The 15,044-nt window shown below is 44.9% G+C and overlaps 1 protein-coding gene across 1 annotated transcript; it reads right to left on the minus strand.

The window, feature by feature from the left end:
- Positions 2,076-8,240, minus strand: LOC8077759 (E3 ubiquitin-protein ligase SINAT5). The gene is made up of 3 exons (XM_002453686.2): positions 7,617-8,240; positions 3,376-3,762; positions 2,076-2,808 (listed from the first exon to the last, which is right to left on the minus strand). The coding sequence occupies exons 1-3, from the start codon at positions 7,899-7,901 to the stop codon at positions 2,446-2,448; spliced, it is 1,035 nt and encodes a 344-aa protein (XP_002453731.1). The 5' UTR covers positions 7,902-8,240; the 3' UTR covers positions 2,076-2,445.

The raw sequence follows: 15,044 nt of genomic DNA on the forward strand, positions 1-15,044 counted from the left end.
AACTCCTCCAATGTTGATGCAACACATGCACCAACCAATCACCAAATGATATGATCCACTTCATATCATCATGTGACTGTACTGGTTCATCGATCTTGACCTCACTTGCTCTTCACCGTTGCCTTGGTCCATCGGCGCCAAGTCTTGCTCAAGCTTCACTGTCACACGCGGTCCCTCGCTTCAAAAAGCCTCTGACTTGCCCTTCACACTTGCAATCGGTCCATCGAGCCAAGCCTCATCTTGATCTTCTCCACCTTGGTCACATGACTCCATGTCATGTCTCATATGCAATGAGCTCCTCCGTCATCACATCATCACCTGTGGACTAAGCTCCTGTGTATCTCACATAAACACTATTAGTCCACCTAAATTGTCACTCAATTACCAAAACCAAAGAAGAACCTTTCAATAAGTGCACTTCTAATATTTTATTTATTTTGGCATAATATTTTGTATAATGTCTTTGACATGATTATCCTTCGAAACAACTTTTTGGTTAACCGACTAGTTTTTTCTCCTACACGAGTTTTCTAGAGTCGGTACTGTCTCCGACTCCTCCCCACACGTGCACAAGATCCGCCCTCTACGTTCCGATTGGTTGGCAGAGGCTAACAATCCTACACGTGCCTAGGCTCCGTGTCTCATGCTCCAGATTGTTGGTCAGACTAGAGCTGGTGCAAGCTCTAGGATCAATTAACTACTCATGCTAACTTTAATATAACAAAAAACTAAAAACTTATGTCCGTGTTGATTTTTTCTTTAGAGTTTATTTATGCATCATGTACTACCTATTCTCTATATTTATTTTTTAGGAGCTTGGCCTAGTCAACAAGCTATGCTCGAGGACTCGTCGACCATTCCCTACGTTGTGCACAATGCATTATTCGGAAAACCTGCTTCTTCGGTGTCAATGGTGATCGACTGTCTGCCAAGCTGGATGAAATACCATCGCAACTGCTCAGGCAACTTCCCTGCTAGTCGAAGACGTCAAGCCTCACTGATCAAAGGAGCTCAATATGGCGTATCGCATCATAGTACATGGAGCTCGAGGACTAGCTGTGGGGGTATAAACCCCTATACCCTCATGGCTTGATATAGGCCGCACCATCGGAGGTGGCCACACCCACGGGATGAAGACGTGCGGCGTACGACGCTGATCGGCGTGCACCACAAGGCTACAAGAAGATATTGTATTAAATATAATACTTTACTTGTAGCTCTGTCCCTTCATAGTATATAAGGAGGGGTTCACCCCTCTCAATCCTAGCTGCCACATAACAGCTGGTTCTGGGACGAGTAACGAGTTCTACGTGATGGAGGTCGCTGCCAAGCTAGCCGCTGCTGCATTTTGTAATGGTGGCCTGCCATAGTTCACCGGGCTTTTAGGGTAACCACCATAATTTTTATGGACATTAAGTGTACTATCACCTAAGCGTTTTGGTGATGTGGCAAAATAGTTATTGAAGAGAGAAAATAAAAATCATAAAAACTTGGTTTAAGTTAGAAAATATATCTACATGAGAACCAAGACAAATAATTGTGATTGATATAGAATGAAGAGAGAATACATATGATTGGATAAAAAATTATTCTAGTAACTATCCATTAAGATTATGGTATACAGTGTCTATGGAAATTAATAGTTATAGAAATTAGATGTAGTTTTTATTTTAGCACTGCCCTTAACTTTAACAAGTTGGAATGACACATGTTTTGGTTTCATCTTGCATAAATGCCCTGTGGCCCGTAGTAATAAGTTTGGTGGGGACTTTTCGCAAAAAAAAAGTTGGTGGGGACTTCCTGTCTGTGTGCTCGCTTTCTTCAAAAGAATTTGTACTAAATTTGGAGGAGCCAAAAAATAGTGTGTTGAACAAGGTCCACAAATTAGTTGCCTAAAATTCACTCCCTCTGTCCATTGTACATATTTCCTTATCTGAATTATTAGCTATCTCTAGTATCAATGTTATCTTAACATAAACCCATTGCCACGGTGGCATTAAACATATGCACATCCATCTCACAGTGATCAGATAAGTTTGCATGCACGTAAGTTACCTTGGGGAAACATAGGCAGGTGAACAGCCAAGCAAACCTTATGCAATGTACCCCAGTTACTGTTCAGCAGTTTATTTGCAGACACAAAAATACACCGAGACAAACATAACAGCACGAAGCTGTAGCCTTCATCCCAAAATGATACAGTATACATCAATGGGTCGAGAGAAAAAATGCTTATCATGAGATTCATGGGGGCTCAGTCACAGCCCACAAAAGGAGGAACTCAATATTTTCATTATCCTGCCAACAGTAAATACGCCCTAACTAGTTTAGGGCGGGCTGCAATGGCAGCTTGGCAGGACAAAACACAAAGCACAGACACGCACACAAGCTCATCGGCCGTACCAATATACACCTGGATGGCTGGATCCATCCTTGTTACTGAGCTCAGCTGAACAAATTGGGAATGCAGGCTCCTGAATCAGGATTCTGCTGCTCCTTCCAGATACGGCCTGTGACCCGCAGTTTCAGCTCTTTCCTATCTCCACCTGAGAAGAAGAGAGCCATGTTGCGCTGAATTATTAGGCCATCATGGCTGTCCCTAACCTTCCGGTGGCTGTCCCTGATGCTGCGGGGAGTTCCCTCCCATATCATCTTCCTGCCATTTGCACCAACCTCTAGGCTATAGCTGTAGTTCCTAGCATCATTTTCATCACCCATAAACCGGAGGAAAGCCATGTACACTGGTGCCATTCCAAGCTGAAATGCCTCGAAGTGCAAGCAAAAGTACTGCCCAAAACAATGAAAAACCTAGCAGGAGATATCATAGTATCAGACTAAATTCACTTGATTCAAAAATAGATAAAGCACAACTTTCTTATATCACCATACTAGTGAAATGTGGTCAGAAAATCTTGTTCCACTAGCTGAATGCATATCATGTGTTTGATTCACGTATTTCCAATGAGGGATGTTGAAAATAACTTATGATGGGATAAGCAAACATCTATACAAACATAGATTTATGGAACTAATAAAACAACGCAATCAAGAGACTACTATAATTTAATTAACAGATAAAGCATAACTTCCTTGATCATGTGGTAGAATATGGTAAAAAAAAAACTGTTTTCTTAGGTCTTGTTTAGTTCCTCACCTGAAAATTTTTTAGGTACTGTAGCACTTTCGTTTTTATTTGGCAATTATTGTCCAACCATAGACTAACTAGGCTCAAAAGATTCATCTCACAAATTACAGGCAAACTATACAATTAGTTATTTATTTTATCTATATTTAGTGCTCTATGCATATGCCACAAGATTCAATAAAGAAAGCAATCAAGAAATCAAGAAAACTATAATATATGGGGATACTTACAGTTAGCATCCAGGTTGCATTTTCGACCTCTCTTGGGTTGGACTTGACATAGCGGTGATTAAATGTACATCCAGAGTGCATATCCACTTTATGATCATCTCGTAGATGTGCCACAAGAAAAGGAATATCCCCAACAACTGAGCATTCAGAACCAGCATATGGGCAGTTGTATGGCCTAAAATTACACTGTGACTCATGCTTGAGTTTGCTGTAGTATGGAAAGACTTCTGGACATCCAAGAGAGTAGTATTTGCAGGGGAGCTCAAGTGATTCAGCCACTTTTTCTAATGCCAGACACCTGATGTCACCGAGCTCTTGTCGACAAGTTGGGCAGCGGTTGTGCACCCGAGTTTTGCAGGTCGAACACAGAGTATGACCATTTTGGCACTGTAACATAGGGAAAAATATCAGTCTGTTACAAGCTATTTTTTCTGTTGATCGTTTAATCATGACTTTCAAATGCTAAACCTAGAAAATTCAAAGGTTCATATAATAATACTAAAACTAGGATGTATGGTTTCATTTACATGGTTTGTAGAAGAGATGAACAGGGAATGCAAAATTGTTACATCAACAAACATATGTTCAATGTACTAGAACAAAAAAGGATTATACTAATAAAATGGATATGAAAGATGCGTACACACAGCTTCATCTCTTAAATATTTATGTGCCATACTATAAAATTCAGACCACACAGCAACATTTGGTATGTACTTTGTTTTAACCTTCACTGGTGTACTGGAAAGATTGCTTGACTTGTGAATTCTAAAAGCTCCAAAAAAGCTAACTTTGCAGAAAAGGACACCATGCAATTGCAATACGTTTGATTGAATATACAACTAATTAACCTTTCTTACAGATGTGTATCCTAATGTGCCCTATCCTTATATAAGAAATCCTTTGTGTGCTCTGGCAAGTTATCACCCAATTGGAAAATTATGAAAATATATTAAGATGGTCAGCTTAAGCCCTCTGAGTAAGAAACAAAGAAACTTCAACCCCCCCCCCCCCCCACCCCCGCGTGGAAAAAGAAAACAGGAAAAGGAAACCACATACATTGTTTTTGAGGCGTTGTGGCGAGGCGCGGCGCGGCGCCAGACCCCCTTCACAACGCCTAGGCGTTTATGGCGGACGCCTAGGCGACGCCATATGCACATTTTAGGCGCCATGAAAGCGTTGTATAAGCTAGAATTATAGATATTAGTGCAGCACATACATGCCTTGTTTATTCCCAATTCTTTAGGCCAGCACATACTAGTAAACCTAAGAGTATTAATCAGTAAGTATTATACTAATCAAAGGAAGAAAAACTTCTACTTTGCGTTCTGTAAAAGTGTAAAGATTAAAGAAAGAACCCAAACTCATATTATATTATATACTAATAAAAAAAAGGATCCGTTTTGTGTTATGTAATGTTCAAAGAAAATAACAACCCAAGCACAAGCAGGCATTAGTCTACTCCGTATGTGGGTATGTGACAGGCCAATAATATAATATAAAAAGCGGCAGTACACGCACCAGTATGAGCAAAGGCAGAGCAAACAAATAGGAAAAGCGGCAGATTTGGTGAGCCAAAACACGAGATGAGGCAGAGGGCATACAGGCGTGGACAGACCCGAAGCGCACGGACAGGTGCAGTGCGGGCAGATGGACCCGCGGAAGGCAACGGTGACTCGAAGCGGGCAGACCTGCGGACGGTGATGACCGCGCGAAGCTGCAGTACGGATGGCCAGCGGTAGCGGGCAGCAGGTGCGGACGGCCAGAAGTGGCAGGGACTCGAGAAGGCCCACATCAATAGAGGAGAACCCAAGCGGAGATGCAGGAGCAGCTCCACGGAAGGTGCAGAAGGCCGAGCGGAGATGCAGGAGCGGCTACGCAGCAGGGGCGACCGGCCAGCGGACTCAAGCAGAGGAGCAACCAAGCAGAGCTCGATGTCTGCCCGCCCCCTTCTCTCTTCCTCTCCCTCGCCCGCACTCGCGGTAAAAGCCTCAAGCGGAAGATTTTGCGCGCGAAGAGCAGTATAGGCCGGGTCGATTCCCGCCCTTTTGCTTTTGGCGCAGATGCGCAATCGATTCCCGCAGGGCTGCAGTGATTTTGGTGCTTTTTCCTTCACATCTGGCGTCTGCGGCAAGGCTCTAGGCGTCCAGCGGAGGCCATTCCTCCCCTAGTCGACGCCTAACCGTGCGAGGCAGACGCCATACCGTTGGAGGTCGTGGCGACCCCGACGCCCGGTGCCCGTAGAACACCTTGTCGCCTAGGCGACGACTCAAAAACAATGACCAAATAGGAAGGTAGTCAAAAAGAAAATGCACAATACAATACTGCTGCATTCTAGTACTTGCCAATGCTATTAAATCGGCTAATTGTCACAAATTGCGCTGGTACCGATCAGGACGATTAGAAAGATTAATCGACCTCTTATCAGTCTAGTCGTCCATATAATCGTCCTGTATATAGCAGGACACATACCATATACTATACATATCTCATATATCCTTGTGGCCTGCACACCTATAACCTTCCCTTGACCCTGCAGCAGGAGGGAGGAGGAAGCAGCAGGGAAGCTTGGAACAGGAAAGGAGGGAGGTGAGTGAGGAAAGAGGAGGGGAAGAAATGTAGCTGCACACACAGCAAGTGCAGCCGACGGCTGGAGGCTGGGGGTGAGAACTGAGGTGAGGAAAGAGTGGGGGAGAGGTGTAAAAGAGAAACCATAGTGGGCCTGGCCCAAACAGATCTAGCGCAGTCTGTTGCAGCCCATCTGCCTATTTGGTGCCTGATCGGTCAGGTGTTAGGACACCTAATCTGACGATTTATCGCGATTAATCGACGATAAAATCGAAAGATCAGGTTTCTGATCGCTCTGATCGAATCCGAGTGCCTAATCGAGTGCTAGGTAACGATTAATCGGACGATCTGATAACATTGGTACATTGCTATTGGCTAGTCGGGGGATCATTTTCCCTGAGTACATAAGAGTTTTTTCCCTTCACTTCCAAATGGGAATTTTATATATAGAGGAACAAGTAAATGAGCACAAAAACAAATTTTGAAGATGCCTAGTCAGCAACCAAACTACTAAAGAGAACTGCATAATTCATCAAGCAACAGGAAACTTATTGGTCGAGATTTTTACTGGTCAGTTCAGAATCAAACATGAAAGCATTAGAGCATCCCATGGTTGAATGAATGTTGTGTTATTTGTGTCCGCAAAAAGACACATATTGGAACCATGATGTGCTATTCAGGAAAGTATCATAGGACATCAATAAAACCTTATCAGTATATAAAGTTAATGAAACGCACTCCGGTGAGGAATATATAAGGAGTGTAAAATAAATATATAAGGTTACTGAAATGTTCAATTTTGGAGACACAAAATTTGCTGTGGGAACAGATGAATCCAAAATAATTCACAAAGAACAAATGATCCGATTAAACCAAAAGGACACCTCTAGTTTGCAAAAACCATACCTTCCTCACGTATATGGGCATGAAAGCATGCAACCACAACATCCTTAAAAGGGCAAATAAAGTAGAAAAGGAAACTGCTGGGACTTTTTTTATTAGATATATAGAAGGGCATTAGATATTGCTTCCAAAGGAACCCAGCACTCTGTAAACATCTGCCCACCCTCATTCTCGCTTCTCAGTGTTAAATACACTACAAGCATAGAAGAGACGAATGCCATGAATGACCAGGTTAATTCAATCCTCTTCAGTTAATGCTCTGTCGCATATTCTTATTCCAAGCACACACATAAATTCACTCAAACGGGATGCTACTCGATGCGGCCCACTGATTCAGCTACACCCAATTCATTACTAGTTTACTACTAACAAATATGGAAGGAAATTACATTGAGATTGATAACATCAATAGTCAAAGCGACAATTACAATCATAACTTATGTATCTATGTATCTAAACTGCAATTATTACACTGTTAGCTATACGGTTTGCAGGAAGCAGAGCATGGGCAAGACGCATGGCCAAGCATCTGTGATAGTTGAAGAAGCAAAAGTTATTTCTTTTATATCAATCAAATGTACCGATTACGCATGCCTGGGGACAGAAAGATTGCGGGGAATTAAGAAGCCAGGTGTCCCCATGATCAAGAACCCCGAGCACAAGCAACAAAGATCCTACTCCTATACTGGGAGTAGGAGCAGATCACGCAACCCTACTGGCAGGGCTAACAAGGCAAGATCCCGAAACCAAGGCCACGAAAGGAATCGCACCTGGTGGATGGGTGGGTACATGGAGTTGGTGCAGACGGGGCACTCGAGCAGCTCGTGTACGCCCGTGGCCGGCGATATCACCAGCGGCCCCGCCCCCGCTACCGGCCCGGCGGCACCAGTGCGGTCGGAGACGACGACCACGTTGACGGCGGCGGCGGCGGTACCGGCGGTGGAGGAGGATTTGAGGAAGGGGCGGGGGAGCTGGGACGAGGTGACGGCGGCGGTGTCGTCGTCATCCTCCATGCCGTCGGAGTAGGACACGCACTCGATGCTGTCCAGCTCCATGCCCCGCAGCAGATCGAGCGGAATCTTGACCAACTTGTGGCGAGGCTCAGATTCGGCTCTCTCTCTCTCTCTCTCTCTCTCTCTCTCTCTCCCACCCTTCCTCGCGCGGCGGGGGGGCCCGGATCGTTGGACGAGGTGCTCCGGGCTCCGAGGACTCGATCGAAGAACTCCACGGGCGCGGTGGGCTGCGAAGGAGGGGAAGGGGAGCGGAGCAGAGGGGATGATGGTGAAGGCAGGAAATTGGGGGAGGAATGTGTGCGGGGTCGGCGGTTGCGGCGGGTGGTGGTGGGGGCACTTGATTGTGCTATGATGCGGTGGGGTTGGGTACCCTGCACGGCGTGGGCGAGGTGCCTTTTTTCGGGTGGGTTTGGTTTTATGACCGCCTGCAGCCTGCTGATGCGGTGTGGTGTGGTGCGGCGCACGTTCAAATTTGAACCTGTCGCCCGGGGGACGCAGGAGGACAGCGGGCGTGGGCTGGCCGGCGCCGGGGACAACCGCCGGGGCACATGTCTGTTTCAGGAAAGGAATTTGCGGTGCCGTCGTGGACTGGACCGGAGGACAAAGGGGGCACACGAATTAGGCATTAGTTCCTATCAAAAAGCAAAAGTTTTTCGAGGTTTTTGTGACATCGAATCTTACGACATATGCATAAAACACTAAATATAAATAAAAATAAAAACTAATTATATAGTTTATCTGTAAATCGTGAGATAAATCTTTTGAGTCTATTTAGTCCATTATTGGATAATAATTGCCAAATAAAAACAAAAATGCTATAATACCGAAAACCAAAAAATTTTCGGAACTAATCCAAGGCTCTTGCGGTACAATCGCGAGATGAATCTTTTGCAAAACTTTCCAGATTCTTCATCATATCGAGTTTTGCGGTATATGCATGGAGCATTAAATATAGAATAAAAAATAACTTTTTGCACAGTTTACCTATAATTTACGAGACGAATATTTTAAGCCTAGTTAGTCCATAATTAGACAATATTTGTCAAATACAAACGAAAATGCTACAGTGACCATTTTGCAAAAAGAAAATTTTCAACTACCTTGCGAAAAGTTTTTGAAATATTGTAACACTTTCGTTCGTATGTGGTAATTATTGTCAATCATGTACTAGATAGGTTTAAAAGATTCTCTCTCGTGAATTACAGATAAATTATGTAATTAGTTTTTTATTTTATCTTTATTTAGTACTTTATGCATGTGCTGTAAGATTTGATGTTATGAAAAATCTTAAAAAGATTTTGGATTTTGGGTGTAACTAAACAAGACCTTGGTTGTGTGTCTATACACCATGTACATAGGACAAATGTTTTGGTTATATACATACAAAGATTCTGGGATTTCTTCTCTCTTCTTTCGCCATTTTTTTGGTACAACCTCTCCCCTTGGCCACTTGTGTTAAAATTTACAAGTGAAGCTACTACTTGTGTACTCCCTCCGTACCCGAATTAGCTGACGTTTAGGACATGATTGTGATAACTAAGAAGCAATTAATTAGAAGTTAGTTTTCTTGCTTTGCCCCTATTAAATAGCACCGCGAATGTTTATTGTGTGTAGCTCGATTGGTGACTCTTATGCGGTTCAAAGCTATTTTTTTTCCTGCTTTGCCTCCTATTGTGCTATTTTTTTATAGCTAAGCCATTTTGCATGGCACTGATCCATCATGTGAATTTGGCAACAGTGTATCTGTTCATATTCATATACTACTCCACTCTTTCCTTCTCCACTCCTTCACTTTCTATACTCTGCAATGTCTAATTCATTTGATTTGAACATCCGTTTAGAAGACGATGGCCACAATCTTCCACTCGATCTTAATGAGCCAATATTGGAGGATGACACGACACATGGTAATGAGCTCCGTCGTTTCCATCTCATTTGATGAGGCCGCGACGTCCTACAGTGCAACGGACTCCGTCCTGCAGCGTGCAGGCGTGCGATCCATCCGAGCGGCGAGCGGTGCGAGCATGCAAGTGGAGATGAAGCGAGCCGCGAGCATGTGCCAGCGTAGCGTTGCATGCAATTAAGGAAGGCCAGTGAATGCAGCGGGTAAAACGAAGCGCTGCGAGCATGCACCGAATGTGATAAATGTGGGGGGTTGGACTAGCACCCAAAACAATTACCAGAGGCAAACCCGTCCGTATATTCCATGTTATAGCTTCAACGATAGTCTTTATGAAAACAGAGTAAAGACTCAGAACGTCAACCTTTCCAGGTACGGAGGGAGTACAAGGTTATCGGGATCAGGATCCTAGGTAGTATTTTTTTGGCCAAACAATGGCGAATTATAGGATAGTATTGAATACTATCGGATATTACAAATTATATATTTTATGTACGTTTTGTAATATGTTACATAGATTGATGGCTAATATTTTTTGTGTTATTTCAATACCTTTTAATAACTTTAAATAGTATTTTATCATAACTGAATATTTAAAATTTCATTTATAACTTATATCATGGTATCGTAGGATCATAGTTTCAAACTACCATAAAATATATGTAGGATTATGTGGAGCTTTCGGGTAGGATCCGGACGGAAGTAGTAAGACCGATGTATGATGTGAAGCGATGTTTTATCAAGAAAGACAACAGGCCAAACTACATCTCCTACTCTCCTATAATTAAAAGGAACAAAACTAAAATTAATTTTTGGTGCGACATTCCATCGCTTCGTCTTTCTGGCGTAACCTGCGAACAACTTCACCGTGGGATTTTTTACGCCGACATGTGGCCCCAAGCCCTCTCCTCCACCCGCCTCCCCACTCACTGCTCGTAAGAAGGAAAAAGTCTACATAACTCCTTTATTTTTGGCACCATGATTACTTTACCCTCTGAACTTTGAAACCATCTAGCGAACGTATTAAAGTTTTCCAAACCGTTTAATTAACCCCATAGAGTGGTTTTGCTAGCTGGTTTTGCATACGTGGCACTTCAACGTGGAAAGAGAGGACACGATAACGTCGGGCCCTTGATGTCCATCCCCTTTGACCCGGTGGCGGCCTTCTGACTTGTGCGAGCGCGCACTTGGTGCAAGGCTGTGCCAGTGCGAAGCAGCGCCTACGCGCAAGAGCGGCGGCAGCAAGGCTCTGTTCCAGTGTGCCAGCGGCAAGGCACGGGCAACAAATGGCCAGAGAAGGACAAGGTTCCAGTTTAGCCACACAGTGGAGGACGGCCCCAGCGCACCTTAATGCATAAACGCCACCGGTGACATGGCAGTATGGCACGTGGTCACGTGACACCGCTACTCCGCTAGTGGCCCTGGCCTAGGGCCGCGAGGCGATCCCGAACCCTCCCGACATGGACTCACTACCGTTCATGTCGTAGCTTTGGCTACAGTACCTTGTCATGGACATCTTCGTGGACAAGTAGTAAGTCCAATTATAGACTAATTAGGTTAAAAGACTCATCTCGCGATTACAGGCAAACTGTGTAATTAGTTTTTGTTTTCGTCTAAATTTAATCCTCCATGTATGTGCCGCAAATTTTGATGCGACGGGAATCTTAAAATTTTTTAGAACTAAACAAGGCCTACATCGAGCACTTCAAGACTCTGTTCCTAGAGTAGACGGGCCACCGGTGCACCGTGTTCGAGGTGCTCATCGCTAAGGCATGGCAGTCCCTCATTCCGCACACGGGGTTCACATAGGGCTCCCGTGCATGTGTGCTTCGCCATGAACGTAATTTGGACGGGGTTCCCGATCTTCCGTCAAGTTCACGATAAACATTGATTTGTTTGGAGAGCGACACGCCGATCCGGCTTTAGATCACAAAGAACTGAACCCTGCAACCTTAGCACCACGTCTCCTCTGGTTATCGACCGGCGTTGCACGGTCGACCTCGCCAAGAAGGCTAATCCTTGCCTGCGAATCGAAGAATACAAGCAAGAACAAGAAAGAATGCAACCAATTTGTAGATGAATGATTAATGTCACGAGTTGAGGTTTCATAAACCGATGAAACGGCGAAACTGTTCTTGACAGATTAATCTAAGCAAAACCCAAAACCTAATGTAGGTGGCGGCTACTAATTATATAGCCTAAGAGACGTCTAAGGACCCCTCTTTGCGTCCATAAGGTGCCCTAACACGTTACAAGGCCCAACACTCCAAAAGACGGCGATGCAGCGCCGTGACAGATTCTAGACGTCAACTTGTTACGACGATTCCTATTGACTCCAATGGAATTTGGGACTCAAACCAAAGTCATTGGTTAGCGTATGAAATTATCTTTCCATCCATATGTGGATCATCAGAAATAGAGTCCGGATGTGTCCTGGGCGTCTATTTTACTACATACTGGTCCTGGAGCCCGAGATGGACTCGAACTTGATATGGATTAGGTCTCTGACTTGGCTTGAACGATCTTGCCGACCTTTTAAGGTGGTGGCCAAGGAGGATGATGTCCAAGAGCTCCCTTTGTGGCTTCTCCTTCTCCTTAGGATGTGCTCCCACTTGGGCCAGGGTCCCAAGGATAAAAAACATGTCCATGATGATAAAGTAGCTCTCGGTAGAAACTACGACAGAATATAATAACAATTTTAAGGCCTTGCCAATGTGATATTGAGGTGGGATCAGATCTATTTAAAAGCTTATCAAACAAGCTTTTCATCAAGTTCTCATTGACCTCAATCTCATTCTGGATGGATGAGTTATGGCCTTCCTAATAAAGGACTATCGGGCTGTCGACGTATCAAAAGTACAACTTTGATGGACTTGTAGTTTGAGACATATTTGAATCTACAATCAAAAAATGATATGTACATGTGGAACCAAGTGAATTGTTCCAAAATGATGAGGACATAACACATTCGGATATAACTATTGATTATAAGGTGAGCTCATTCCACGCGGGACCTCAGGCTTGGAGCATGCCGCCAAGTTTGGGAAAATTAGTACTCCCTCCGTCCCAAAATAAGTGTCGTTTTCGCTTCCCGAGAAATAACTTTAACTAAATATATAGTAAAAAATATTAGTATTTATATTACATAATTAGTATTATTGGAAAGATCTTTAAGTCTAGTTTTTTAACAAATTTATTTAGAGATATAAATATTGCATACATTTTCTACAAATCGAGTCAAACTTGTGGCACAAAAACCTAAAACGCGGACGGAGGGAGTAGGTATTAGGCCAGTCTCAATGCATAGTTTCATGACACAGTTACCAAGACTATAAACTAGGTAACCGAGCCACAAGAGTTTCATGGGGATGAAACTCCTCTCTCATTTGATGAAACTCCTTCATTTAATGACCCTGCCAAGTCAGCAATTTTGCTTATGTGACATCCTATTTAATGTGTATGACACTCTCATGAAACATGCATTGAGACTGGCCTTATGTCTCGTTGAGCTGCTGGACCCAGAGACCTGAGAGTACAATGACAAGACAACGTCCTTGATGTTGATTGCGTGCAGGATGCCGTACACATAGTATTGGGGGCGGCATTGCTAATGAGCGGCTCATGTGTTGTCGCCGTTGTGGTCATAGTTGGCACTGACGATGCGTCATCGGCGGTGGCTTGCAACGAGGACGTGTGACTAGGACGCCTCATCGTGGAACTGTTGGCATCAAAGTTGCATGAGGAGGAGCAGCGAATGGTGAGGAAGGCTATAAGCACCACCGTGGCCACCGACAACGTAACTTGGTGTCGTTGCACAGCTGCTGCATAGCCACCAATGACGATGACCAAAGCAAGAAGATGTTTCTCATGTACGACTACATGCACAAGGGCTCATTGGATAAGGACATCTTTGAGGTCGGTGAAGGCCAAGGAAGGCAGCAGGCGACATTTTCATGGGAGCAGCGCAGGATCGTCGCAGCGCTCTCCTTCGCTGTCAGGCCTGCCTGCTCAGGTACGTTGGTGACGCCATGGGTGTGCTCATGCCCACCTGGATGCCGCTTGCCTACTCACTCACATCATTCCTGCTTTGTCTGCTGCTGGTCATCAAATTAAGCTTCACGTGGTGACCCAAGTCCAGAAGATGTAGCTTGGCAGTGCTAGCACCGGGGCGCCGGTGGCAATGGGAAGGGCCAGCAGCAGTCGCCCAAGGATGACGGGGGCAAGGGCTAGCAGCAGTAGACCACGACATGAACGCATGCAAGGAGTGGTCCAGGAGCAGCGCGACTATTTTAGTGATGGTGGAGAAGCCAACCTAGGCGGTGACATCATCTAAACAAGCCAGCATGGAGCGCCACATGTGCAAAACTGCTTACAAAACCAGTCTAGAGGATTATTTGTCTGGTTTTTGCAAAGTTCAAGTTGTATAATACCTAGTTTTATAGTTTAGGGGTTATGTAGATCAATCTAAATACGTTAGGAGGGTTATGTACACTTTTTCCGAAAAATAGAAGCCCATGTCCTGCCTGGCTCCTGACGGACTGCACCGCCACCGCTTGTGCTCCTCTGCTACCAACGCCGCAGCTCCACCACGCCCCCTGTGCACGGGCTCCACCCAGCCTAAAATAGGAAACCCATCTAGCATTGAGCTCTTCTCTACCAGCACCGCCCCACCAAACCCTAGGCCGGTCGCCGCCCATGGGTTAGAAGAGGCTTTGATGGGGTGGACATCAACTACGAGCACTTCGAGGATCACGAGATGCTAGAGGTGTTCGCAGAGTTGTTGGCTGCCTCCTATGAGAGCTGAAGGTAAGCAGTGTCATCTCCATCGTGTCCATTGTGCTGGGAGCTATGCCGCCTGGGGAGGCTCCACGACATCTTCGTCTGGGTAGCCTGACCAACCACATGGTATCTCCATCAGATCGACAAGCGGTGAGCGATATGTCACCTAAAAGTCATTGTTGGGCATCGAAGAGGAATTGATGCCTCCCCTCTCCTCCCCTCCCACGTCCCCTCCAACGACGACAGCGGTAGAGACTGGGCTTGCCAATTCTCAAGTCTCATCGGTGATGACCCCTACTGCCCCTGCACCAACACTGATCCATGTTGCCCCTACTCCAACACCCTACCACCATCTTTGTGTTTGCCAGGTTGATCGTGGTCGTGGAGGCCAGATGAGCGGTAGAGGAAGTCGGTAGGATGCCTACACATCCCTCCCCCTAATCTGGCTCATGTCTTTGTCGGTCCTGTAGTGCTACCAAATCCTTTTCTCCTACCACACTTCCATC

This window comes from Sorghum bicolor, chromosome 4, assembly GCF_000003195.3.
Source record: "Sorghum bicolor cultivar BTx623 chromosome 4, Sorghum_bicolor_NCBIv3, whole genome shotgun sequence".
NCBI classification, from domain to species: domain Eukaryota; kingdom Viridiplantae; phylum Streptophyta; class Magnoliopsida; order Poales; family Poaceae; genus Sorghum; species Sorghum bicolor.